Source organism: Gymnoscopelus microlampas (genome assembly GCF_963454915.1).
Source record: "Gymnoscopelus microlampas genome assembly, chromosome: 7".
In the NCBI taxonomy this organism is placed as follows: Eukaryota; Metazoa; Chordata; class Actinopteri; order Myctophiformes; family Myctophidae; genus Gymnoscopelus; species Gymnoscopelus microlampas.
Window position 1 is genome coordinate 22907550 of NC_139944.1, and position 27323 is coordinate 22934872.

The window sequence follows — 27323 nt, forward strand, 5'->3', positions numbered from 1 at the left end:
AAAAGTAATCAGTCAAATCTTAAGATTGTCTATGGACGTTAAAATAGGAATAATATGTTTTTTTCTTCTGGTTTTAATTAAAAGTCTAACGGCAGTGTTCTAAAGCAGTGGTTCTCAACTTTTTAGGCCGTGACCCCCCAAAATAATCATATATGACCTGGGGACGCCCCACCCTGATAAGCATTTGGAATGTAGGTGTTGACATTTAGTTTGACTCGGTTCCACATACAAATGAAATTAGCCGATCTACAAGCTATTTTTTCTAAATTTTTCTTTCTTATATTATTTGACAATTTGGTCAATGTTTGACCAGTTTTAATAGTATGGTTTGTTGATTACTTTTGATGCAGTAATGGTCTTTTTCTTTTCTCTCTATTTTTTTTTTGGTATTAGGTTAAAAGTCCTGTCACTTCACTGTCATCTGGGGGCCCCCCCAGAATCATGTGGGGATCCCCCTGGGGGTCCCGACCCACAGGTTGAGAACCACTGTTCTAAAGAAACCTCTTGCGTTTTTTACATTTTATTATTCAAACATATTTAAATAAATTAAGAGTCATGAAATGCTTATGCATCAGATGTACTTGTTCAAATATGATCAATAGTTACAATGTCACCAGAATGTGCTATGAAATTTTGATACTGGGTTCCTATGCTGTAAAGGTTCCTGTTTATGAGTCTTAAGATGTACCATCTCGTTTTCAAGGGGATCCTCATTGACAATAATACAAACACAATTAGGCAAAACATATAATAAAAAACAAGAAACATTAACCATACAATCAAACAATGAAAAACTATACAAAAAAAACACCAAATGTGAGTATCAGCAGATCAGAAAATGGATAATTCAAGTCAATATCAGTAGCATTAAGTTAAACAGTTAATTTAATTTGAGTGTATACACAGTTAAAGTTATTGTATAAGTATAGAATGAATTATATTTACCAACTTATATAGAATTGATTATATTTACCAACTTATATAGAATTAATTATGGAATTAATTATAGTGGTGTTATTATGACGAACACATAAAAATAGGTTACCTATTTCATAAGTACGTTATACAACATTAGATCATGGTGACCTGAAAGATAGAAAAGAAACTCTTTTAATGAGATATAGTGTGTACAGAGCAAACCTTTGACCACCATTGTATTTTATGGAGCTGCCAGTCAGCTGTCACAGTGATATAATGGGTTGAGGATAAAGATAGGTGTGTGCGAGCGTGCGTGTCCCTCACCTCATTATATCACTGTGTGTGTGTGTACGACGTGCACACGCTTTGTGTATCTTCAAGCTGTATGACTCACTTTTTGTCATTTATGATCTGAATCGCAGCCATGCCTACGTTACGTACGTACGGTAGATACAGTGTTTACTCTACAGGTGCTGTAGATTCATAGCAGTGGGAGCGGAACGTTTTATTTCTTTCCGTTATTGTCATTTTATTATTGTTTAATTTTTTTTGAAGAGAGGACAATCTAGTGTTTATCGGAATTGGTGTGTTGTTCTTGTAATGGCGGATCAGTGGTTTTGTGTACACAGCGACAGGAGAAGCAACAAAGACAGAGAATAGTGTGTGATGTCATCCAAGCCACATTCTCTGCCCTGATAATGAATAGAAGATTGGCACTGTGGTTACTCAGGTTTAGGGTGGAGTTTTCTTTTAAACTCTTCAACTGATGCTTAGAGTCAAGTCTCACACTTGACCCGGTGCAACATTTAACCACGTGAACCCTTGCATCCCTATTCTGGGGTGAACTTTTGCAGCTTGTAGATTGGCTTGAAAGGTGATTTTATTAAATGAATTAGAAATCGAAATTATAGTGTCGAAATGTTTCAATTAAATCGATTAGTTTTATTAACTATTATACCCCTCTCGATAAATGGACATACATTGTAGATGTCTTGCATTTAAAACCACATATATTTGCTATGCATGATGATGTGAAATTAGATTTATATTGATGGTATAGGTACAGTAAGCCTGTATTTGTTTATACAGACCTATTAGTGAGTTGCCAGGGTGGACTTCATCCACTCCTGACATCACAGCCTTGAGTATGGGAAATGTGGGGGCGGGATGGATTTAGCTGTTCAAATACCGATTCCCAGAATGTATATTACACATTTATTGTTTATAAAAATGCTAAATTATAAGGTTTAGGCATTTAAATTGATCTGTTGCCCTGTCTTTATATTGAGGCGTTTGGAGGGTTGCAGAATTATTTCATTAGTCTTCCTTAAAGCCTTCCTTTAAAATATCTCTTCATCTCTTGATCTCTTTTCCTAAAGGTTGTTATTTGAGTCCCTGGTGCTATCAGTCCATCGCTTTCTTCTCTGACTCTCGTTCTCTCTCTCTCAAACTCGCTTTCCCCCTGTCTCACTCTGCTTGCTCTTAAATAATGGATTGAGCTGAGAGGTTTCTACATGGCTTAGGGACTGCTCAGAGTTCACACCGCTAAGCGCGTGTTTGCAGCGCCTCACATACTGTTCACACACACACACACACACACACACACACACACACACACACACACACACACACACACAGGCAATCTCTGGGTTTCCTGAAATATTCATAGCAGCCAATATGCCCACACAGTTCAATTGAAACAGTGCTAACGCTGCATGCCTTTTTATGTAGAATGCTGATGCTTGATTTATAGTTTGTTGGCTTGCGGGTGTCGCATGCCGAAAATAGACCATCAACAAGCTGTGAGCTTGTAGATCGTCCTTTTCCAGCGCAACTCGCATGAATAAACTATAAATCAGGCTTGAGACCACCAGATGCTGTTGGTTTGATTTCCCGGATTCAAATTCAGAGTGGTTACATTGGGGGCTCGTCCGGATCGGGTTTCCAGGGGGAGGGAGATCAAAGGGAGAATGAGTCAGTGTAGCAGAGTAGCTCTGTCTGGAGACCAGAAGCCTAATGTCTCCCTTGAACAAGCGGGGATTCCCCTTTGGATGAGCGGATACAAGGGTTCAAATCCAGGTATCTGTGGCTCTATTAATCTAATGGTTTGATAAAGGCCAAAGAAGGGTTAAAACAAATCCTGTAATGGATAACTTATTTTATTTTAATATACTACATAGGAGAATGCTACTTGTATTATTTTACTTCAAGCACTACTGTCTAGTTACCTTTAAGCAATAAACTTAAACCCTGTGTATGTGTGTGTGTGCGTGTGCGTGTGCATGCGCTCATGTGCACGTTACCTCCCTCTGCACTCCCATTTATTCATGAGGATGTCACACTACCTCCCTTCCTCAGTTTGAATAAACTAACAGTACACTGTGTAACAGGGGATTACTTCTTAATCACATTAAGATTAAAATCTTTTAAAAAATAACAGATCTACAAGCTCACAATGCACTTCCAACTTGTATATCTGCTATTTTTAATTGTCGTACGATGAAGTATATAGGGCTTAATTGGTTAAAAACCTCAAAGACTGAGAATTCATCAGTCATTTTTGCTGATTCCCTTTGGTTATACATCTCATGAACACGATGACTGACAGTGATGAGAAACAGAGGAAAGATATTCAGAGCGGAGGTGAGCCCACATGAAACGGGGGGATGAGAGAGAGGGGAGGGGGGGGCAGAACCCCTTGATACTTTTTCCAGGCCCGCTTTTTTGTGCAGGCGACCTGCGTGTTTGGGGGGCAAGGGAAGCAGCGGAGGAAATGCCAGTGTAAAGCGTGGGAGAGGGGTGGCCGTCTCGCCTCAGTCACTGAGGTGAGTGGGTTTAAAACCACAGTCTGCCTTAAAGAGACCACAGACAAGAATGAGTGCTTATTACTGCCAGGTTGGAACACTGGAAATTCCTGAGTGTTCATTTAACTCTGAGAGTGTAAGAAATGGACACTCTCAGAGTTAAGGTGGTGTAGGTGATATATGTCGTTAAAATAAGTGTCAAATAGCTCTTTTTTTTCTCCGATCATCCGTAATCATTGTTATAGTGTTCAGTAACAGGAGCCTCCTTGTCTATCCAGCTCGTTGGTAAACAGAAAATACATGTTTAGGTTGGGATACCAATTTTATCCAATCAACTTCAAATTATTTTTTGCTTACAATGTTTTGCCTTTTCAAGAAAAGAGTCATAAGGGTACAGAATAGAGAAAGGAACAAGGGACACAGTCATGTAACAAGAGGACACAATGTCAAATATACAATGTCAAATAAACAAGGTGCATGGTCAAAATAGGAATAAAATGAGGCAGAATGTGCTGAAATTAGAGACAATATTTGTAGTAGATATAAATATCAGCAGATCAGATAGAATCACAGTCTTGTGCAAGTGAGAGACAGTTATATATCAGCCTATATCAAACATGTAAGTGATACTGCCAGTGCAGAAGCAGTGGAGTTTAACCGGGGGAGAGAACCCCATAAGGATCATTTATCAGCTTCAATTTAACAGTGTTCCAGTTATAATTGTGTCTGTTCATTTATTTAAATTATATCCTGCAAGGGGACAATAATATGGGAATTTTACAAATGTCCAGTATGTAACATGTTTTCCACATGGGCAAGTTGCTAGAAATCCAGCCAAACTCAACATTTAAATAATATTGTCCTTATCAAAAGGTCAACATGTGCAACTCCCTCCAAAAACTAGGAGCAAGATTAAGAAGTTAGACTCTAAACTATTATAATATCAAGACAAAAGGCCTGAAGCGTTCCCATTGACAGTATATTTGAGCCCACACAATGAGCAGTGTCTCCAAAGTCAGTAGAGTAAGCTGCTTTGTCTCTTGAAAACCTTTACAGACACTCAGCTCTCGGTACTCAGGTTTCCCGCTTGGTGGAGAGTCTCCTATCACATGAGCGCCATCTGTGAATTGTGTTTCAGTTACCCTCACCTGTAACACTACAGCAGTGATTCTCAACCTTTTTTCATTTCAAGAACCGCCAGTTTCATTAGCATTAAGCCACAGGCCCCCATTAGATTTTTTGTTTGTTTGTTTGTTTGTTTTTCCTGGGACACCAATCTACACTATACGATCATCAGTGTTAATTTAACTCTCAGAGTGTACAAACGGAATGGACCCGTAAGGGTTCATTTGATTCCATTTGTATATGTTACAGTACAACTGGAGAACCAGTCAGATTGAACTAGGTGCACTCAGTTTCACCGACGGAGGCACCGCCGAGCAAGCTAAAGCGAGCGAGTTGCCATCCCGAGCGTTGCTAAGTCACCTTCAGTCGACTCAGCGCCGTCCGAGTTATGTACCGATAGGGACAGAATCGTAAATCATCGTCCTCCCTAGTCTCGGTACCTCCGAGACGTCATATCTTTTTTTGACGGGGGGCCCCGCCTCGCCCCGACGCGGGGGAACGCGGGAGGTGAACTCGAATAAAACGAGCACTCCTTTTTCAATCTGACTGGTTCTTCAATCGTACTGTAAAATATACACACAGTTACAGACCTGTAAGGGTCAATTTGGTTCCTAAATATCAATCATTTAGCCGAGGACCCACTGGAACCCTCTTCAACAATCTCAAGGAACATCTGTAAAGGTCAATGTCTTTGCTAACTATCAATCATTTAGCTGGGGGTGCCCCTGGAGCCCCTGGTTCTTATTGCTAGAACCATTACATTACAGTAATGCTTGAAAGTACAGTATGTATACTATACCCCAAAACACCATTACACTACATGTACCCACTTCCCCTAGAGGAAGATGAACAGCTCTGTCTTTTTTAAGTCGATGCTTTTGAGATCAGCACTGCTTTGTAGGAGTATTTGGGGAGATGAGTGAATTGCACCTTTCATTCAAAGGAGCAACACGTCACACTTGGCTGGCGTCTTGGGAGAGCTCAGTTGGGGTTACACAGGGGACGACGGGACTCTGTGCTCCTCTCTCCTAAAGAAAATGACATTACCATTCTGGAGTATAGCTGGATGATACAGTAGGAATAAAGGGCTCTTCCTTCCATCTGGCAGAGTGGGACTTTTCCATCATCGAGCCTCAGAGGTGGTTTTCTGAGTCAGGAAGAATCCCTCTGTATAGTAATATATGCTAGTTATGTTAGAACTGATAGTAGAAGTAGATTCTTCTGGTGAGAGAAACTGAACTTGAATTACAAGCAATACACCAGGGAGCACGTATGTGCACCTTATTTGTGTGTCAGTGTGTATAAGGGTTGGAGGGAAGGAATAGGAAATGGGTGAATTATTGTGTACTGTGGGGCATGTATCTGCTGTACACCTGTTTTCTCAAATAAAAATAAGAAGAAAGCAGCTTAAGGTATTTGATATGCACAAATCACCAAGCAGAATAAGAAGTGTGTTCAAGGCTTTGAGTCTAATTTATACTTAGTCTACTACGGTCGACCGATCTAGCCAATCTTCAAGCTCACAACGTGTTGTGGTGCGACGTGTTGCAAGCTTGTTGATCAGCTATTTTCGGCAAGGGACACCGTCGTACGACGGTATAAATTACAGTATATAGTATGCATTACCCTATTTGTAGCATTTCCTCTAAGATTAGATTTTCCAATCTACAGAATAGAACTAAACAAGTAGCCTACTTGCAGTCATTCAAATGGTGGGGGTTCATTTTAACAGTTCTGTAATGAGACAGGTACAGTAGCTACATCCCCTTTGCTATGAAACCATCATCTTAAAACTTTCCATTTGATGCATAGGAAGAATGATTGTAGAGCACGATGAATGATTGGCTACCTTTTAGAATTCTCACTCAAATGATACATTGTCTCACCACCAGCAGACTATTATGTTAATATGACAGCAGGCCATGACAGCCTGAGTTTGGATATTAGTGATGATAGTTTTGTTTACTGGTGGAGCACATTTTTGCACACACACACACACACACACACACACACACACACACACACACACACACACACACACACACACAGTGGCAATACACTCTGAGAGAGCCCGTTATTGTCCAAAGAGGGGGTGGAAACACAAGAGCTGTCAGTCTGGAGTGTGTGTGTGTGTGTGTGTGTGTGTGTGTGTGTGTGTGTGTGTGTGTGCTACACTATGTGGTGTATGTGCGAGCGAGCGTGTGTGTGTGCATGGAGTGTGTAAGTCATTGGGAGGGATAAAGAACCATTGTCTGCAGCTGGTGTACCCCCCCCCCCCCCATTCCAACTCCCTGCAGCTGTGAGGGAAATCAAATGCTCCTCTTTTCACCCTCGCTGCTTCTGTCACAACCTCCTGATGCCCTATTAGGTCATTGCCATGTGTAGTAGTACACTTTAAATTCAGACTGTTCATTTAACCACTCAAGACCTATATATTTTCTTGTGCAAGAATAGTGAAAATAGTAAAATTAGATTTATTTTTCTGTTCTTTTTTTTCGGACATTTTTTTCCCAGGTTGACCTTTCAAGACCATTTGCTTCTATACATATATACAGTATGTACACTCTTTAATTGAATGCTCAGGAATTTACTATGAGTAGTCAAAGGTACACACAGGTGAACCAGCTTACTTTTACTTCCTGCTAGTGCTGGGCAATATGACATCAAATAAATATCACAATTATTTAAAACCTTTGTGGGAATAGCAGATCTACAAGCTCACAACACGTCGCGGTGTAACAATTTTTGAACAAAATATAATACAGGATTAAGTGGTTAATCCTTCTCCGTGCTGTTTACCTTGCCGTGGTGGGGAAGCTTGTGTGTCTCCGTGACCTGGGTAGCTATACCGACAGACACGGACCTAGCAGTAGACTGGAGCCAACCAATTGATGAAACATCCAGCAGGAAGTCAGGAGAGCGAAAACCAGTCTGCTCGGGCCCAAAAATAAGATCCGCTTAGGTGCATGGAATGTCCGCACTATGTTCGAGACATCCAAAACTGCATAAGTCATCCGCAAAATGAGGAGATACAGTCAGACTGGACATTCTGGGAATTAGTGAATGCCGATGGACCGGCTGTGGACGGCAAGTGTCAAGCGATGGCTCGCATGATGATCAACACACACGCGGCGTGGCCCTCATAATCACGAAGGAGAAGACTAGCACCTTGTTAGAGTGGGAACCCCTCAGTGACAGGCTTATCAGGGCCCGCTTCAACTCCAAACACTGCAAGCTCACCATCATCCAGTGTTACGCACCAACTAACGAAGCGGAGGAGTACAATAAAGATGACTGGTATGAGGAGCTACAACAGGCAGTCTCTAAAGTCCCCCAGCACGATATGCTTCTGATCATGGGAGACCTAAATGCCAAGGTGGGAGCTGATAATTCGAACTGTGAGAGAGCTATGGGAAGGCACGGATGCGGTGTGATGAATGACAATGGTGAACGTCTTGTTGACTTTTGCATGAACAATAACTGTGTCATTGGCGGCACCATCTTTCCACATAGAACAATCCACAAGCTCACATGGAAGTCACCTGATGGTTCCACCATCAACCAGATTGACCATATTATGATAAATGGAAAGTGGCGCAGATCACTTCAAGATGTCAGAGTTTGTCGTGGAGCTGATGCCAACAGTGACCACTACCTTATAACAGCCATCATCAAGCTGAAACTAAGGAAAGTGGCAAAACAGAGTCAGTATAGGAAACATTTAGATGTAGCCAAGCTGAAATGCCCCAAAACCAACAGGGAGTTTGTATTGGAGCTGAGGAAACGCTCTAGTGCTCTGGCTAACTCTGCGGAAGACCCAGATATTAACAGCGACTGGGAGACCATCAAAAAGCTCTACATAGAGACAGCCACCAAAGTCCTAGGCTACAGAAGGAGGAAGAACAAGGAATGGCTAACCCCAGACACATGGAAGAAGATAGATGAACGGAAAAAACTGAAGGCCAAGATGTTGTGCACCAAATCACCCAGGCTTCTAGAGCGGATTCAAGAAGCCTATAAGGAAAAGGACAGACAGGTGAAGGAGAGCGCCAAAAGCGACAAGAGGGCCTTCGTAGAGGACATGGCAAATAAAGCTGAGCAAGCTGCAGCAAAAGGCGAGATGAGTACAATTTACAACATCACAAAGAAGCTCAGTGGCAAGTACACCAGCCAGTCAGCCTCTGTCAAAGACAAGGACGGCAACATCCTCAGGACAGAGCAAGAGCAGACAGCGAGATGGGCACAACATCTCCGCAAGGTACTCAACTGCCTAGCGCCAGATGACCCTGCTAACCCTCCACCAGCAGAGGATGTCCTCAACATTGACACCAGTCCCCCAACCAATGAAGAGGTAAAGCTTGCCATCAAAGCCATGAAGTGTGGGAAAGCTGCCGGCATAGACTCAATACATTCAGAGATGCCGAAAGCCGACCTTAATACCTCAAGCAAGGTGCTCGCAGACCTCTTCAGAAACATCTGGGAGAAGGAAATGATACCTGAAGACTGGGACAAGGGCCTGATAGACAAAATCCCCAAGAAAGGAAACCAGCAAAACTGCGACAATTGGCGGGGGATCACACTGCTGTCGATACCATCAAAGGTTTTCTGCAGGATCCTAATTGGCAGAAGTGATTCCGCTGTTGATCAGACCCTGAGAGACGAACAGGCAGGATTCAGGAGAGAGAGGGGATGCACAGACCAGATCTTTGCTTTGAAAAACATCATAGAGCAGTGTATAGAATGGAACACCGCACTGTACATCAACTTCATCGACTTCCGGAAAGCATTTGACAGCCTGCACTGTGGCACCGTGGCACCCTGTGGAAGATTGCGAGATCATATGGAATTCCTCCCAAAATGGTCTCACTGATGGGGTTGTTCTATCGTCACTTCCAATGCAGTGTCCTTGTTAATGGTAAACCATCTGAATGGTTCCCAGTGGAGTCTGGTGTACGACAGGGGTGTATCGTGTCCTCCATTCTCTTCCTGATGGCCATCAACTGGGTTATGAGGAAGACAACAGCCAACAGACCCAGAGGCATCCAGTGGACCCTGTTTTCCCAACTCGAAGACCTTGACTTTGCCGATGACCTTGCGGTGCTCTCCTCAAACCATACCCATCTGCAGGAGAAAACTGACAGACTTAACACGTTTGCCCTACAAACAGGCTTGAACATCAACACCTCTAAAACACAAGTGATGTGCTTTAATGCCACTCCAGGTGCACCAGTCACTGTGAACGGGCACAATCTCGAATATGTGGAAGAGTTCACCTACCTGGGAAGTCTAGTCAGCAAAGAAAACGCAACACAAAAGGACATCAGAGCAAGGCTAGGGAAGGCTCACAGTGTTTTTGTTAGGCTCCAATCCATCTGGAAGTCAAAACAGTACACGCTAAGAACCAAAATCCGACTCTACAGCAGCAATGTGAAGTCCGTACTGTTGTATGGATCTGAATGCTGGCGAGTCACAATAAGGGATACAAAGAAAATCGATGCCTTCCATAATCAATGCCTGAGGAAAACCTGCTGCATTTTCTGGCCTGAGAGGATATCCAACGAAGAGCTACACAGGGTGACCAAGTGCAACAGTATAGTGTTAGAGATCAAACGCCACCGATTTCGATGGCTAGGTCATGTGTTCAGAATGGCCCATCGTATCCCTAAGGTCGCTTTAGGGTGGACTCTTGCAGGGAAAAGGAAGAAAGGTCGGCCCAAAATAACCTGGCGACGAACCGTGACTGCCGAGCTAAAGGAGATGAACCTGACGTGGGGCGAGGCACAACATGCAGCACAAGACAGGTCCCGATGGAGGCATATCGTTAAAGCCTTATGTCCCACTAGGGACGAAGAGGATTAAGTAAGTTAAGTAAGTGGTTAATCAGACTAATTGATTTTGTTGATAAATTAGAAAAATCTATTAGAATTTAAGTATATAGAGATATTATATATTATTTACTATATATATCTATCTATATTTTTTTGTTATTTTTTTGTTTACTGCTTCTCGATTATTCGATTAACCTACATGAGCAAGATTAAGTTGGTTATTGGTTCTAAATATCGGTTTCAATATATTTTTGGTTAGTTGCCCAGCCCTAGTTCCTTCTGTAAAAGTAAGACTCTCTGTGCACAGATGGTAACGCGCTATGTTATCACCACTGTTGGAACGCTCAGCTGGAATAGAGTCGGATCATTAAAGACAACCATGAAGCAGGATTGACATGCTAAAATGGCGATCACTGCTAAATAAACCAATTCCTAGACAGTATAGCTGTGAGTATTAGAAGTATAGACACCATGTGTCATTTTATCTATGTACTAATACTATAGCTGTATTCACAGATATCACCCTAAGTAGCATACAATTGCCTTCGAGTGCTACCTCCTAAACCAGTGATTCTCAAAAATGTTTTATTTCAAGTACCCCCAATTTGATATACATTAGGCCACGGGCCCCCATTTGATACGATTTTTTTCTCTGGGACTACAATCTAAGAAATGTTTTATTGCTAGACATGATTTGGTCCATATGGTCTGTCATTTGGTCCAGAATTCCTTTACTGTCTATGTACAGTAGGTATAACAGGGAAATTGATTTAAAAAAAAATAGCCATTCTTCTACATTCTCTTGTTGTATTTACTTGTACATGTAACAATTATGACAATTAAGTACTTTATCAGTCATATACAGTCATATACCACATATTGAGAACCATTGTTTGTGGTATAGAGGTAGCTGAGGAAGTGAGAATGCATTGAGGTCCAGTCATCTGGTACACTCTTGTTAGTTACACTGAACTGTTATACACAATAAAATAAGTGGATACTGTACATGCCACATTCTTGGTCATACAGTACCCTCCTCGGCTACAGAGCATTTGTCTCAAACTGTAATCAGTATAGTATTTGCACTACTTTATATTGTTGTGAATGGCACTGGACAGAGGTGCAGCCTTGAACTGAAATTACACCTGTAACGGTTATTAAAAATCTTTAAACTACAAAAAAAAAAGGGGGGGTAAATATATACCGGTGTGTATATATAAAATGTATATAATATATTATAATGAAATAGCAAAAATAATCATATTATGGGAATTTGGCAGTCGTTTAATTTTATTCTTTCAACGATCCATGGACGAATTAAATCTTAGTAGGACTGTGGAAGTACATCAAGGTTAATGAATGGTAAACTAAAGGTCCACTCTGTCTGAATAGTTTACTGATTGTGATAAATTACTTCAAAGGGTCAATATTTGCAAAAGATGTGAAGGGGAGGGGGTCAGCATGAATTGCCAACCGTCTAATTTACGCCACAATTTCCGTCCAAGTTATTAGTGAATGAATGAGAACATGTAGCACCAGTAGCAACACTGCGTCTTTAAATGTGCCCCGCCCCCGGCTCCTCCTCCTCTCAGTGACACATGTCCGCAGAGCCTCTTTTACAGGGTTGCCATGTCCGCTTATTATAGGGCGACTTTGGGCTTCTTTTTCTGTAAAGTTGCTTTACAGAAATTGGTGGTTGGTTTTTTTGGGGCTTGTTTTCTAAAGTGTAGTTACTTATTTGGGCTTGTTTCCTAATGTTGTTTAAACCAGTGGTTCTCAAACATTTTCATGTCAAGGACCCCCAAATTAATATGTACTTTACCCCCCCCTCCATCTGACAATATTTTGTGCCAGCCTGGCAGCCTTGGACCCCATACAAGATTTGTGTTGTTCCGCATTTTGCACTTGTTGTTGTTGTTGAAAATAGCAGATCTACAAGGCAAGCTTTGTGTGACCCCACCATAGAGTTAAAAAACCCACAAAGTCGCTTCTTTTGGGCTCGTTTTTAAAGACCCAGTTGCTTGTTACTCTCGCAAAACCTGGCAACACTGGCCTCTTCTAGTGCGCGGCTGTCACCGCCTTCAGTGGAAGAATGACAAACCAGAGTTCTACTCCTCTGAACAGGCGAAAAGCAAGAAAACAAGAATCATGGCTCGTAACGGCAGCAACACTTCAACGCAAACCCAGACCGTCGTAACAAATTAACGCGGTATCATCAAACGGTGCTTTTTTTGTCTTGTTCTAGTGGTAGTAGGCTGTATTTAAGCTGCGTGCCAAAAAAAATAAGAAAAAATAATGGACGTCGATGGAGTAGAATCATGAAACCTCCACTGCTAGCGGACTGAAGCCAGCCAGCCAGGGGGGGAACCGGGGAAAGAAACCTAAGAGTCTCCTGCCGTCGGTGCTGCTGCTGCTTGTGTGAGTGAGTGAGTGTGTGTGTGTGTGTGTGTGTGTGTGTGTGTGTGTGTGTGTGTGTGTGTGTGTGTGTGTGTGTGTGTGTGTGTGTGTCTGTGTGTGAGTGCGCCCCGCCGCAGCAGGAGGGAACTTCAGCACCCGTGATTTCGTCTACATTCTCCCTTTTTTAATAATGTCATAACCGGGACGCGATCGGAATATTTCCCCGATGAGAATCAATCTCCGGAGGAGCGGTGGTTGTTCTGCTATGATGGTGACCGTGATGATGATGTCGAACAAGAAGAGCGTGGAATGGCTGCAGGAGGAGCTGGAGTCCGGCTCCGGGTCGCTGCTCTTGCTGGACTGCCGATCGCACGAGCTGTACGAGTCCTCGCACGTCGAGTCGGCCATCAACCTGGCCATCCCGGGCCTGATGCTCCGGCGGCTGAAGAAGGGCAACCTGCCGATCCGCTCCATCATCCCCAACAACGAGGACAAGGAGCGGTTCGTCAAGCGCTGCAAGACGGACGTGGTTGTGCTGTACGACGAGGCGACCTCCTCCTACGAGTGGCATCAGGATCAGACCACCGCCGGGCTGGGCAGCTCCGTGCTGGGGCTGCTGCTGCAGAAGCTCCGGGACGACGGGTGCAAGGCTTATTACCTGGAGGGTAAGGATCTGGAGATCGAACACTATACACATGTATTTGTGTATACATATGTACAGGGGTCTTCAACGTTTTTCTTCGGGCCAAGGACCCCCTATAGCTGAGAGAAAGATGAAGCAGGGACCCCCTCCTCTATATTGTATAAAATTGTGTATCAGATCAAACTTTTTTTTTTTCCCTCTACACCTTTACCTCTTTGCCAAAAATAGCCGATCTACAAGCTTGTGAGCTTGTCTGCCATTTGTGGATAAAGTTCTCGGTAGAGAGATGCTATATGTTTCAAGTGGTTAATGTAAAAAAAAAAAAAAGAATATATATATAATATATAACACAAAGATTTGATTTATCTTTGACGAAGATTTGAAGTAACTCTTGAGGACCCCTAGGGGTCCCCGGACCCCCTGTTGAGGACCCCTGCTGTATTTGATCTATGAATGGATGTTTTCAAACGAGTGATCAAGCAGAGTTGTTACTTTGTAACTAATTACCCTTCTGTGAAGTTTAGCTACAAGTTTAAAGGCGGTTACGATAACATAAGAACGCATTAATATGTCACAATAGCATGTTGTTATGATCATTGCAATAATTATACTAATGTTAAGTCTGGTAATCATCTTTCATAGTGTCATAAACCCAATGAACTTGAACGGTTCCAGGCATCTGGCTGTGGATTATATATAGTTTAGTCTGTATGTTTAGAGATTTAAACAATTATAGTCTCCAGTCTATTCCAGAGGTTGTCAAAATACTTTGAGTGGACAAGCAGAATCTGGCGACAGAACACACTTATTGTCATTTAAACACCATTTCAGTGTAATATGTTGTTCATTAGTTATATGGGTGTTAAAGCGGAATGTCTCCCAAAAGGAAGAGTCTCTGCTTCAATATGTTTTCAATTAATGCTGCAAAATGGCCCCGCCATGTTGTGCTGCTCCTTCAGGAAAAGACATGCATTTTTTCATGAATGAACAGGAAGGGAAACGAACGCATAGTCAGTCAGGCAACACTTTATTAAACTCTATGCCGAGCAAAAGGCAGCGCGATAGAACAGTTACAAATGAATACTCGGTGTGTCATAAAAATCACTAGTTAAACCATTGACTGTGTTAACCAGTGATATTTTTGTCCCATTGTCTTCTAAATCAGTTTTTTTTTTTAAACCTATGTTGCTACATCAGTGGTGCTCAAACATTTTCATGTCAAGGACCCCCCTCCCCCCAATGATATGTATTTTGCCACGGACCCCCATCTAAAAATAGTTTGATTCCAAGGACCCCCCAGAAGCAAAGATTTGAGTTTCAAATCATACAAAATATATATTCAGAGATTTGCAAAAAAAATCACGTAAAAAAAAAAAAAAAAAAAAAATGTAAAATGACAGACGCTTTCCCGGTCTTAATGGGTATTAAAATGTAAGTTCGTTTATGAATCACGCCACAGAAATGTTTCCTTTCCCAGGCCAGCAGCAGAGCACTGAGTTGTCATTCACAAAAAGTCCACTACTGAGCAGTGTTGTAGCAGACAGTGTCTTGCTCTCATAGGCTATATGCCTTCTGTCCATGATTCATCTTTTCTCAATGGAGCATGATCTGTCAAAGAAGCTGCTCTGTTCCTTCTATCACAGTGACTTTAATACCACATTATTGTTTTATTTTGTAAAATATAAGATGAAAGACTGTAGGCCTATGGATACTTTGGCTGTCATTCTTATTGCACTTTAGTTTCATATTTCTATTTCTATTCAATATACAAATAGTATATACATACTATATTAGTTTTAATTTGTGATAAATATACATTTACTGGTATTAAATTCCAGCATTCATTGTGGTTCAAGGTTTATTTTTTATTTTTCATGCAGATTAAATGTTTATTTGGTTTCATTATTAATGTACAGCCAGTCAGATTCAACACTCAGCAGCACCCATTACAAAGGTGTCAAAATACATGGAATACATGAATAGGAAAGATAGAAATCCACCAGCATGTGTAGCAGACCAAATTATATACTGTGTATTATTATTGTTAAGGTGACTAGTCTGATGATTCGTTCCTAATATTAACCACTTAAACCCTATAGACTTAACTGACCAGGGTCCCCCATGGGTCTATACTAGCCCCCCCCCCCCCCTTCCTTTTTTCAGTCTCATCAAATATCTTTGCCGAAAATAGCCGATCATGAGCTTGTAGATCATCTTTTTCGCAGGATGTTCACCTACTATGACATGCCCAGAATAGGGATGCTAGGGTTCATGTGGTTAACATTATCTTCACAATCATCTTCTTGGTCCTCAGGGGGCTTCAACAAATTCCAGTCAGAGTACCCTGAGCACTGCGAGACCAACCTAGACATCTCCTGTCCAAGCAGCTCCCCACCGGCCTCCGTCCTCGGCTTGGGGGGGCTGCGCATCAGCTCCGACTGCTCGGACGGAGAATCGGACCGCGAGCCGGGCAGCGCCACCGAGTCGGAGGGCAGCCCTCTCCCCAACAACCAGCCGGCGTTCCCCGTTCAGATCTTGCCGTACCTTTACTTGGGCTGTGCCAAAGATTCCACTAACCTGGACGTGCTGGGGAAGTATAACATCAAGTACATCCTCAACGTGACGCCAAACCTGCCCAACATGTTTGAGCACGACGGAGACTTCAAGTACAAACAGATCCCCATCTCCGACCACTGGAGCCAGAACCTGTCTCAGTTTTTCCCAGAGGCCATCTCATTCATTGGTAAGTGGGGGTCGGGGAGTGTGTGTGTGTGTGTGTGTGTGTGTGTGTGTGTGTGTGTGTGTGTGTGTGTGTGTGTGTGTGTGTGTGTGTGTGTGTGTGTGTGTGTGTGTGTGTGTGTGTGTGTGTGTCTGTGTGTCTGTGTGTCTGTCTGTCTGTCTGTCTGTGCAATGTGTGTGTGTGTGTGTGTGTGTGTGTATGTGTATATATATATATATATATATGTATGTATATGTACATGTGTGTGTGTATATATATATGGTTGTGTGGGTGTTTGTTAAAGCTGTGTTTATGTGTGGTCTGCACCCCAAACAATCCTTTTGTTCACTACAGCTCATCTAGTCTGGATTTCAAACATAAATCATGGGGAATTGTTCCTCTTAGCATACAAATGGTTTGTGGAAATTGGTCTTGACAAAGAAATAGCTTGGGAATATTTCACTTACCAATTACAGTTATGTGACCTTTATTTGCATTTAGATGATCAATTACGTGTGGGTCATCTGTGTGTAATTATTACCACAAATATAAAGAGGTATTACTTTCCTTTTTCCTCTGTAAAACATGATGCTGCACCAGACCATTATATTGGGGAATAGGGCAGCATCTGCCACGCAAAGCCCTGCTTTTGAGTCGTGCTCTCTCAATGTCAATCACTAATCTATTTTCAGTATTCTAATAGATTCCCATAATTCCTGTTGTTGAAGTTCTCTGTGAAGAAGGGAAATCCCTCTTTTCTTTTGTATGGGTCCACTGGAACGCAAAGGTCTTTTGTTGGCTCTTGGGGGAATGTCCAGACCGTTGGAATGTTTGTTTGTTTGCAAGACCAATGCCACCGTTTGGGTGGGCGGAAATATGACAAGCAGGGGTCAGGATAATGTTGATGTTACAATCGTGCCGTCTAGCTATTTGTGCAGTAATATACACAGATTATACCTTAACCTTACAGGGATCCAAATGTTAGTCTTAGAGCACAGCCTTATGCTTTGTAAGTTGTTGATCTCTTGTAAGATCAACATTGTTTTCTAATATTATAGTAACTGGAAACATAGGTTATATAATTTCTTTGTAAAAATACAGTGATTTTCCTTACAGTAGGCCTCGTCTTGTCGTAGAGAGCATAGTTAGCATTCTGTACAGAATCTGAAAAAGACAGATTACAGTCGGGTGGCATTGTAAAATTTTCTTGAAGCATGATTATTCGAGTGAACCAATGTATTTGGCTGTGTTTGGTCGTCCTCACTTGGATGCGGAGAGTTTTTACTTTTGCCTTTCATATTGCTGAGTGAGCACCTGGTGAGCACACACCACATGTAAAATTAATTTGGCATCCTCATGCAGCATGATGAGTTTGTGAGCCAACTGACCCCAATCCTACTGCAAGAAGAGATGCGGTTACAGAGAGTGCGGATGGGCTATCAGAGGGAGAGAGAGAGAGAGAGAGAGTGTGTGTGCGTGTGGCTTAACACTTATTCAAATGGATACTGCTAGTGATAGTGCAGGGGTTTGCAACTGATAGAAGGCACATGGATGTAGCCTGTTAATAATGTAGGAGGATTTTATCCAGGCCTGTCCATGTACAAAGCGTTATGAAGCAGAAAGAACGAGACCACATCCCCCTGGAAATAATATGTCCCTATGACTTTCTGCTGTCATTGAGAAAGGTCATTCAGTTCTGGATCACATAGAGAAACGTAGCTTTTTGTTTTGAGCCTTGTTTGAGCTAATTTTGATAAGTGTTGAAATATGTAAGTGAATTATAACTTAAATATACTATATACTGTAGGCAAGGACACTGTGTTCCATTTTGCTCATTGACCAAAAATAAGCTACAACTTAGGATATACAGTAGGATTTAATAATGTCTTAATTTGTACTCTTTTCTCCTCCCCTTTTCGTTCCTGTCCATCTGTTTCCTCTCCTCTCCAGACGAGGCCCGCTCTAAGAAGTGTGGCATCCTGGTCCACTGCCTGGCGGGCATCAGTCGCTCGGTGACCGTCACCGTGGCGTACCTGATGCAGAAGCTCAACCTGTCGCTCAACGACGCCTACGACTTCGTCAAGCGGAAGAAGTCCAACATCTCGCCGAACTTCAACTTCATGGGCCAGCTGCTGGACTTTGAGAGGACACTGGGCCTCAACAGCCCCTGTGACAACCACTCCTCCTCCTCGCCCACCCACGAGCAGCTCTTCTTCACCACGCCGACCAATCACAACGTGTTTCAGCTGGACACACTAGAGTCCACATGAGAACCAAGTGGCCAGTTCCCTGTCGGGAGGGGGTGGTGGTGTTGTGGGGGGGGTGCGGGTTCAAGGTGGTGTCGTTACCACGGTAACAGTGGCTGCGCTGGTGGAAGCAGTCGGTTTTAATGAATGTTTTAGTCTCTCCCGAGGCTTGTTGTCTGAGAGAGCGTACGCGACCAACGGCAGCCCCGGTGACCGGACAGGGGATGTCACAGATGACGGGTTAAAGCGTCAAAAGGGTGAAGGATGGGTGGACGGGGGTCCTGCTTTGGAAAGAACCTCGGACGGACTCACTTTTGGGAATGGCCTTCTCTGTCACGGGGGAGGGAAAGTTACTGACTGCGAAACAGTGAAGGCTAAAGCCTAATTTATACTTAGTTGCGTGCCGGTGTCGTGCATGGGCAATAGCATATCTACAAGCTATCAAGGGGTCGCGTTGCGATGCGCCGCAAGCTTGCAGATCGGCTATTTCCGATGCGCGACACGATGCGCGACCAAGTATAAATCGGGCAAAACAGCAGGACGGACAGCTTCATACAAAGATAGGAACGTGGGATCCACAGCGCTTGATTTTTAGGAGACGACAACATCCTCGCTGTCTTTGTCGCTCAGCTCTCACGCTGAGCTGATTGGTGCCAAGTGGAGAATCTGGGATTTACTAGGAGAAAATCTCGCTCTACTGAATGTAGAGTTTTAAAAACCAAGGAATTAACACACACAATGTATGTTTGTATGTATGTATGTGTGTAACGTACATAGCAGAACATGTATGGACAGTCCTTAATAAGTGAGTATGTCTATTATGTATTTTGTATATCTTTGTGTACATTTACGCACAAATGTATACCTATATACTGTACGCATAAAAATCTTATCTTTGTCCAAAAAAACTCAAAAGTAATCCAATCCAATAATGGCTTAAGAGATTGTAAAACTAAAGAAAATGGGGGGGTGACGCTAGGGCAACAAAAGAGAACGTTATTGTGATATTTCTACTTGTCTTTTTCTTTCGTAGTTTTTCTTTCTTTTTATTTTTTTTCCATAGTTTTGCAATGACCTAATGCAGTTTGCACAGTGGTGTAGCCATTGACTTGTTGGCACTTGGAACCAGTGCTGGAGGCAGGCAGATAAAGAGACATTCACAAAAGAGGAGAGGGGAGAGGAGAGGCCAGTCCCAGGCTGTGACGAGACCCAGCAGCTGGACAGCAGCCCAGTGGGGAGGGAGTGGGGTTATGGCTGAGGTCAATGGCACGGGACTTGGAACATGGGTTCGAGGAACAGTTTTTGCATTTCGGATTAAAGAAGAGTTCAACAAAATTTACTTTGCAGCTTGGATGCTAGACCGGTGTTCCACTTGAGCATCCATAGCATGCAGTGAAGGGAGTTTGAAATTGTCTGAGAATTACCAGTTGTTTTTAACAGCCGTCGCTTATTTTAATCTTCTGAGTTCCTCTTCAGTCAAGAATGTATAACTAAAAGCTTCTCCCGAAGGCTACCATCTCAACATATTGGTTTAGAAATAGAATCAGGTTTGCCAAATCCTTTGTCAATCCTTATCAACAAGGTTTGATTTTTGTGTGTGAGAAGCCTGCCACAGTTCCAGGGTTGGATTGAATAGCAGGGCTATGAATGAGTAGCTAAGTGTTATTAGTATGGTTTGCACTTGGTTCGGGAATGGTATGGCTTTGATTCATTCCGTGCGACATTTGGGTAGCATTGCCAAGGAACATTTGACAAGGAAGTGCCTAAGATTTCTTGACTCCATTGCAACTTCTTTTTATCCACAGGGATTTCAGCTCGCATTGCCGGGAACATCTCCCAGACAATTTGCCCAAAGAATAGCTCTGTGTATCACAACCCCATCGATTGAAAGCTGGGTTAGGTTTATGGTTAGGATTAGAATTAAGCAATAATACACAAGATGCCATGCATTATCTTGATTATACCATGGCTACAGGTGTTGGTACGATATACCATGGCCTCTCTTGTATTATTGCTTTTAGAACGTGGTTGCCAGCGATGAGCCACAATAATCGCCCACAATTTAACCAAAAACATTATGAACACCAACCTAAACCTGTCACTCGTAGCGTATTCGACCGTGTTATACGTAAAGAGGTTCTCAATTGGTCCTGAAGACCCAGCCAGCTGATCATTTTCTATCCTACCTGTCAGTCATTTGCATCCACCTGGTCTCCCGGGTCTTAATTAGTCCCTGATTAGATTAATGGAAATTACGGCTGCAACTATTAATAATCTTTTTAGCAATTATTATATTTATAACTTTTTCAATTAATCAAATCATCGAGGAGCGCATTTCTTTCGATCATTTTTAACATTTTAAAATATATCAACGAATATACGTGAAAAACTTTTATAGATTTTTTACAATCAACTAAATCAATTGGTCTGATTAACCAATGGTCATGCAAAAATACCCAAAAATTGCCAATCTACAAGCTCACAACTTGTCGCAAATGCGTTGTGAGCATGTAGATAGGTATTTCTTTAACATTTTTGAAAACTTATGAAGCTAAAACTACTAAACTAAATCAAAATGTTCCTCCAAAATCAATATTTTAAATAAATAATAAATAATAATTGATTAAATCCATTGATTAAATCGATTAGTTTGATTAACCCCTAATGAAAACCAGCAGTACTATGGGTCCCCAGGACCGTTCTTGGGTTGAGAACCAGGGGCCCCCGAGGATACTGTAGCCTCAGATTGTAATGTGGCGTGGGGGTTGGTTGTGCTGGGACTGGCCTCAGACGCAAACTGCACTTAGCTTCTTCAATAGCTTCTTGTTTCCTCAAATGCATTGGAGAATACGGAAGGGAGATCTTTCTACAAAAGGGATCATCCAGTTCCTCAAAGTCAAAGAAACATTTTTGTCTGAGTTGATTCACCCTTAAGCCTTGGGTATTATTATAATAAATATATATTACTCACAAAATGATGACTATACGTGCTCTAGGGTTAATTGTAAAAATTAGATATATTATTTTCAATACCTGAGCATGCTGTGGTACTGTATGCTCTCTGACAGTAGGGTTAACCAAGGGTTGGATGTTGCTTTACCAGTTGAAAGATGAACGATGAGGGTAGTTTTTTTAACTACTGTTGCTGCCGAGTTTGGTGGCATTCAGTATGTAGCCAGGGAGGTTTCTGTGACTCTGTCCACATCAGCAGTGTTTGAAAACCTACATGAAACTGTTCCCCCGAAACCTGGAAAAGAATAATAACCCAGCTATGACACCACAATTCTGTCATGTTTTAAGGACAGAACTTTTTTTTTTTTATGTCTCTGGGACACTGCATCAATACTACATTAACACCATGGGGAGTTTCCCAAACAATTCCTTCCTGGGCTTTAGTAACAGAAGTGCAGAAGTTTGGCAAGCAGATGAAATGTGAGCCCTAACTCTTGGCAAGCTTACATACAGTTCTTCGAGCAAAGTAATGATAAATGGTTTCAAAGCCGCAGTGTGGACAGGGTCTATGACAGAAACAAAGAACCGAGTCTCACAGGGGACAGCTGGTGAATCTGACCAGGGTTGGTTTAGGTTGGCCTTATATAATCTTTCTAACTTGTTTCTAATGCTGACTGTTCAATACTCTTTGTATCTCACTTTGGAAAACAAAAAGCAGTGTATAAAAAAATCTTTGTTAACTGTTATTTGAATCAAAACGGTAATAATGGACAGTTAACTGTCTTTTACTGTAACGGGTCACAAGAGGTCCTTTTTGTTACTCTGCAATATGTCAAACACCGTTTTGCAGTATTTTGTATTAGATCTGAGACTTCTGAATTTTTAATTCTTCTTCTTTTTGTACTATATCTATTCTGTATAACTCTGTACAAGATCCAGCTCGATGGCTTGTGGACTGAAGTAACATTTCACCTGGGGTGTCTAAACTCTACAGGGCTCTATATCCAGTACCAACTTGAGAAATAGCCCAGAGCCTCACACACACACACACACACACACACACACACACACACACACATATATAAACACATATACACCCACTATACACATACACACAGCTACTCCACACACAGCCGGAGCTGTGGTTTAGCATGCCAGTTATGTTTCACAATACATGATTATGCCACCGGACTTAAAATAATTACATTGACTTTTTCTGTCTTGTTTTGATATATTGTGCTATATGCTATTCCTGTGGCCTTTCAATATGAATATATATCTAAATATATATGTTATGAGTTTATATGCAAAGTTCCTGTCCTATTACAGCATCAAGAGATGAGAATAATATTACCATGCTTGAATGGACTTCCCTTGTTTGAGGTCGTATCCCACTCACAATACGGAAAATGTTAAGGACTTGATCACTTTCACCCTAGGATTGAAATATATTTCAGTACGAAGCTTTTCTATTTAAAAGAAACATTGTTGATTTCAAGCTGCTTTCTTGTGTTTTTTGTGTCTTTGTAACAAAATGAAAGAGAAACTTAAGTCCTTTTCTCTGTTTGTAAATTTGCCAGATCACAGGAACGATGGTTTCTGTGTCCTTTGTTGTAGCTAAATCTTGGTAAGAATGTGCTCGCGAGCTTGGGAGGAAAGAGTGAGTGAGAAAACGAGTGGACGGGAGGAAGAGGAAAATAACATAAGCAAAAGAAAAAGTGAATGATTAAAAATGTTACCTCACCGAGGAATTTTTCAGGGAATTTTTTGACAATGCATCTTGCATCGTGTTACAGCTTCAAACACACGTTGAATAGCTGTTTTGTATTGTGCTGTAAGCAGTTTTTAAAAGATGCAATCTGTCTGTGTATAAAAAATGGGGCTCGTTAAAAGGGGGCAGTTCACTTTTCTGTCTGCTGAAGGATATATGATTGACCCTATGTATTGTACAGTATATGGAAACCACACAAGACATGTTTATACCGCAAATAAATATTGAATTATTTTTTCTTTAAAAATGCCTATCATGATTATTTCTTACTAAGGAGCTGAATGTGTTTATTTTATCGGCCAGTTGCTTTGTGGGAAGAGTTTTCAGCTTGGCAGTGTATACCACTGGCTCTCAACCTGTGGGCCCCCAAAATCATTGGCAAAACACTTTTGGTGATTGATAAAATCACATTAATGCAGTATCAAGAATGTATGTTTCTTTTTTAAACCAATAGGTATTCTATGGTAGTTCTATTGATCCAAGACAGAACACAATCCAATTGATTGTGTTCCGTCTTGATCATTAAAATAAACATGCTCTGAAAATGCATGTGGCCCACCCATCCGACCACTTAACACGGCAGCAAATGGGTGTCAAATGTCAAGTGGTCGGATGGGTGGGCCACAAACGCTTTTGAGATTTTCAAGTGTTGATAACCACCTGGTGTATACAACAGTAGCTGGGATTACACATGACATGTCATTTAAATATAATATGAATCTCAAATCCATGTGTAGTAGTTGGTTGGCTGTATGCCACCTCTGTGTCTTTGCAAGACCTCTGACACCCAGGGACACAGTCAGGTAGATAATTGGTTCTCAAAGTGGGGCTGGGGACCCCCAGGGGGGGTTATCCATATTTTATACGTTGGCTATTCAAAAATAGCAGACATACAAACATTTTTTGAACATTCTCGAAAAATCTTGAACTTGTTTGAAGAATTTTGTAGAAATTTGCATTTCTTTTTAACACAAATCCTCTCTTCTGGGGGTCCATGGCACAAAACGTTTCAGATGGGGGTCTGCGGCCAAATATATATCAATTTAGGGGTCCTTGGCATGAAAAAGTTTGAGAACCATTGAGGTAGATGGCAACATGTATTGTAGAGAGGGTAAGATGGTACAAGCCAGAACAGAGGGAAATGACATAGAGTCATGACAGAGGCCCTGGCTTGAGTGTGCGTGCGTGCGTGCGTGCGTGCGTGCGTGCGTGCGTGCGTGGGGTGGGGGGGGGATAGCTGATTGATCCTGTGTGCGTTCAATTAATTGATGCCCAACAGGTGTGTATTCACTCCCAGCTCAGAGTCCAAGCAGTTTGACTGATGTGTGACTGCATCAGTCAGCCATCACCCACACCATGTTTTACCTGTTGTGTGTGGATGTAATTATTAGGTTTAATTTATGTTTATATCTCCTCTATGTGATGAGAACATGAAACTTTAGCTATGAATAGGCTACATGCTGCAACCAAGACAAATGTGAACTTCATTCAGTAAAAATCACCATAACTGTCAGTGCTATGGGTGCTGCCAACGCAGCTGCAGGAGGATTATATTATTAGACGAGGAAGCGTAGCATTATCGGCGTGCCGGGGTTATTGCACTGACAACAATCAGCATGTTCAGGTTTCGTATGCAGCATTGGCTGGGTTATTGCGTAGGTGAAATAGGCTCTCCCTCCCTCTCTCCCACTCTTTCTCTCGCTGATTGAGCTGTCTCTCTCCCTCCCTCATCTACAGTACTGTAGTTCTGGTCTGACATCACACAACAGAAACCGTTGCCTAACAACATTTAACAATGGTAACAATTTCTATTGCTGTTTTTCAGCAAAATGTTTCAGCAAAAAAGTACAATGCGTCTGAAACACCCAAGGAGGTGACATGGACCTTCATGGGTATGCCATGTCCACATCTATCTCAGACAGACCACAGCACACTCCTGGTTGGCTGCTACTCTGCACACATAGAAGTTTTGAACTTTTCTCAGCTTTGCAACAGCGGGGAAGGCGAGTGGGCGTTCATCATATGAATTCGACATTAGGGCACGCCCAGCACGGCCACACGTCGTTACAGTCAGGTAGAAAACCTTAAAACCGTTCTGTTTTTGTTATATTTTTTTAAACATTTGAAAAAAGTGAAAATAACCAATCTACAAGCTCACAGTTGGCACAGGTTGCCATGCATTGCATTGGCAACTCCCTTTCAGTCATGTATGTGTGATCGCACCCTCCCTTATACTGTTGACCACTTAACTGTTTGGGATTAAGTGCCTTGCTCAAGGGATTGGGAACTTCAAGGGAGATTATTGAGGCAGGAGGAGTGAGTTTTGCTCATTCACTTAGTTCCTTCATTAGTTCCATATGAGCAACGTGACATCATGACATACTGTAGTTGGTATGACGGTGTCAAAATAGCCGATATACAAGCTCACACCACAAGGTGTTGTGAGCTTGTGGGACATCGTCTTACGATAGAGTATAAATTGATAGGCACGAGAGTTTGTCTAAACCAGCAACAAAATAACGTGGATTTCAGCGGAGCGTTGTGGTTGCACAACAAAGTACAGTAGCTGTAAATTAAAACTTCCTCTCTCTCTTTTGCACACAAACTGTACTCATCTGCTTTTGTCATTGCTGTGGCTTTTAGAAGAAGAACCATGGTTTCAAAACCTTGGTGACAACAACACGTTTGATTGCTCATACTGCAACTCTGCCTCTTCCTTCCTTTTTTACACCACAATGAGTGGAACACTGTGTGTGTGTGTGTGTGTGTGTGTGTGTGTGTGTGTGTGTGTGTGTGTGTGTGTGTGTGTGTGTGTGTGTGTGTGTGTGTGTGTGTGTGTGTGTGTGTGGTGGGCGGGCGGGCGGGCGGGCGGGCGGGTGTACGTATGTGTGTTGCTTATATTGATTATAAAAACCCATATGACACAACCTTTCTGACTAGCCTAATCATCCAAATGAACCTTGGGACATGCATATCGTTTGCAGTTTGCATACTGTTTAGTAGCTTACATTAAGATATGCTTACCGTGGTCATAGTGTGTCATTTATGACCTATCAGATATGTTGTGGGGAAATCAAGCACAAATTGTATATATTTTTTCCTCCAAGTAGCGAAGAAGAAGAATAAAGAGGGATGCTGTAATCATCTGCATGCTGTAATCATTAAGTGTTCACAGACAGTAGACATCCCTTCTCTCTTACCACATTTTTACTGTAAGTGATAACACAGGATGACACACCTGCAGTCAGATTACATTTGTAACTCTCGCATTATTTCTGCCAGGCTCAGCTGCCTATACCCAGGGCTGTGTAAGTTGTGGGTTAGAACTGTCAGGACCAGAGAAATTGCATTTATAAGACGCATGGTGCTATACGGCGCTTTTGTGTGGTATCAGAAGTGACAGTGCGTTTTAGGTGCATGGGGTCGATTGGATGTTGTGTATATATGGTGTTTTTGGAAGAAGCAGGCCTCCTCCACAAACGCCAAATAAATTAATTCTGTGGCGGTACCCGTCCCGGAATTAGTGTTGGAAATGCACAGTAAGAAATGATCATGTGTAGTGATTTGTTGAAAATCTGTTGAAGTAGTAGTAAAAAGTGTGTTTTGAAATGCAAGATGACAATCTAGTTTGGCTGAAATGGGGCATAACCTATATGTTACGAGTTGCACCATGAGCCAAAATAATCCAGGAGAATGGACATTTTGATTGCATGACCTAAAGTTCAAAGTTTATAGGCCAAAACGTAACACGGCCTGGTATAGTGGTACCATGAGGCTGATTTGAAAAACTTGGGAGTGGAGTGTCTTCATTGGCCTACTGGCAGTGTGCACAAAAAGTTTGATGCTGATAGGTCCAGCTGTTTCCTAGATAAGATACGCACACACAGACAGACACACAGAGGCGAAAACATAATCTCCGC

At 42.1% G+C, this 27323-nt stretch overlaps 1 protein-coding gene across 1 annotated transcript; it reads left to right on the forward strand.

Moving 5' to 3' along the window:
* Nucleotides 1–12752: 12752 nt before the first annotated feature.
* On the forward strand, nt 12753–22712 carry dusp7 (dual specificity phosphatase 7). The gene is made up of 3 exons (XM_084063240.1): nt 12753–13737; nt 16030–16458; nt 18385–22712. The coding sequence occupies exons 1-3, from the start codon at nt 13299–13301 to the stop codon at nt 18702–18704; spliced, it is 1188 nt and encodes a 395-aa protein (XP_083919366.1). The 5' UTR covers nt 12753–13298; the 3' UTR covers nt 18705–22712.
* The last annotated feature ends 4611 nt before the right edge of the window (nt 22713–27323 follow it).

Excerpts from the sequence above, each read along its gene's own strand:
- dusp7 (XM_084063240.1), top strand. The coding sequence starts at position 13,299 with ATGAGAATCAATCTCCGGAGGAGCGGTGGTTGTTCTGCTATGATGGTG. Across the intron at positions 13,738-16,029 it reads CAAGGCTTATTACCTGGAGG|GGGGCTTCAACAAATTCCAG; the intron begins GTAAGGATCTGG and ends CTTGGTCCTCAG. Across the intron at positions 16,459-18,384 it reads AGAGGCCATCTCATTCATTG|ACGAGGCCCGCTCTAAGAAG; the intron begins GTAAGTGGGGGT and ends TCTCCTCTCCAG.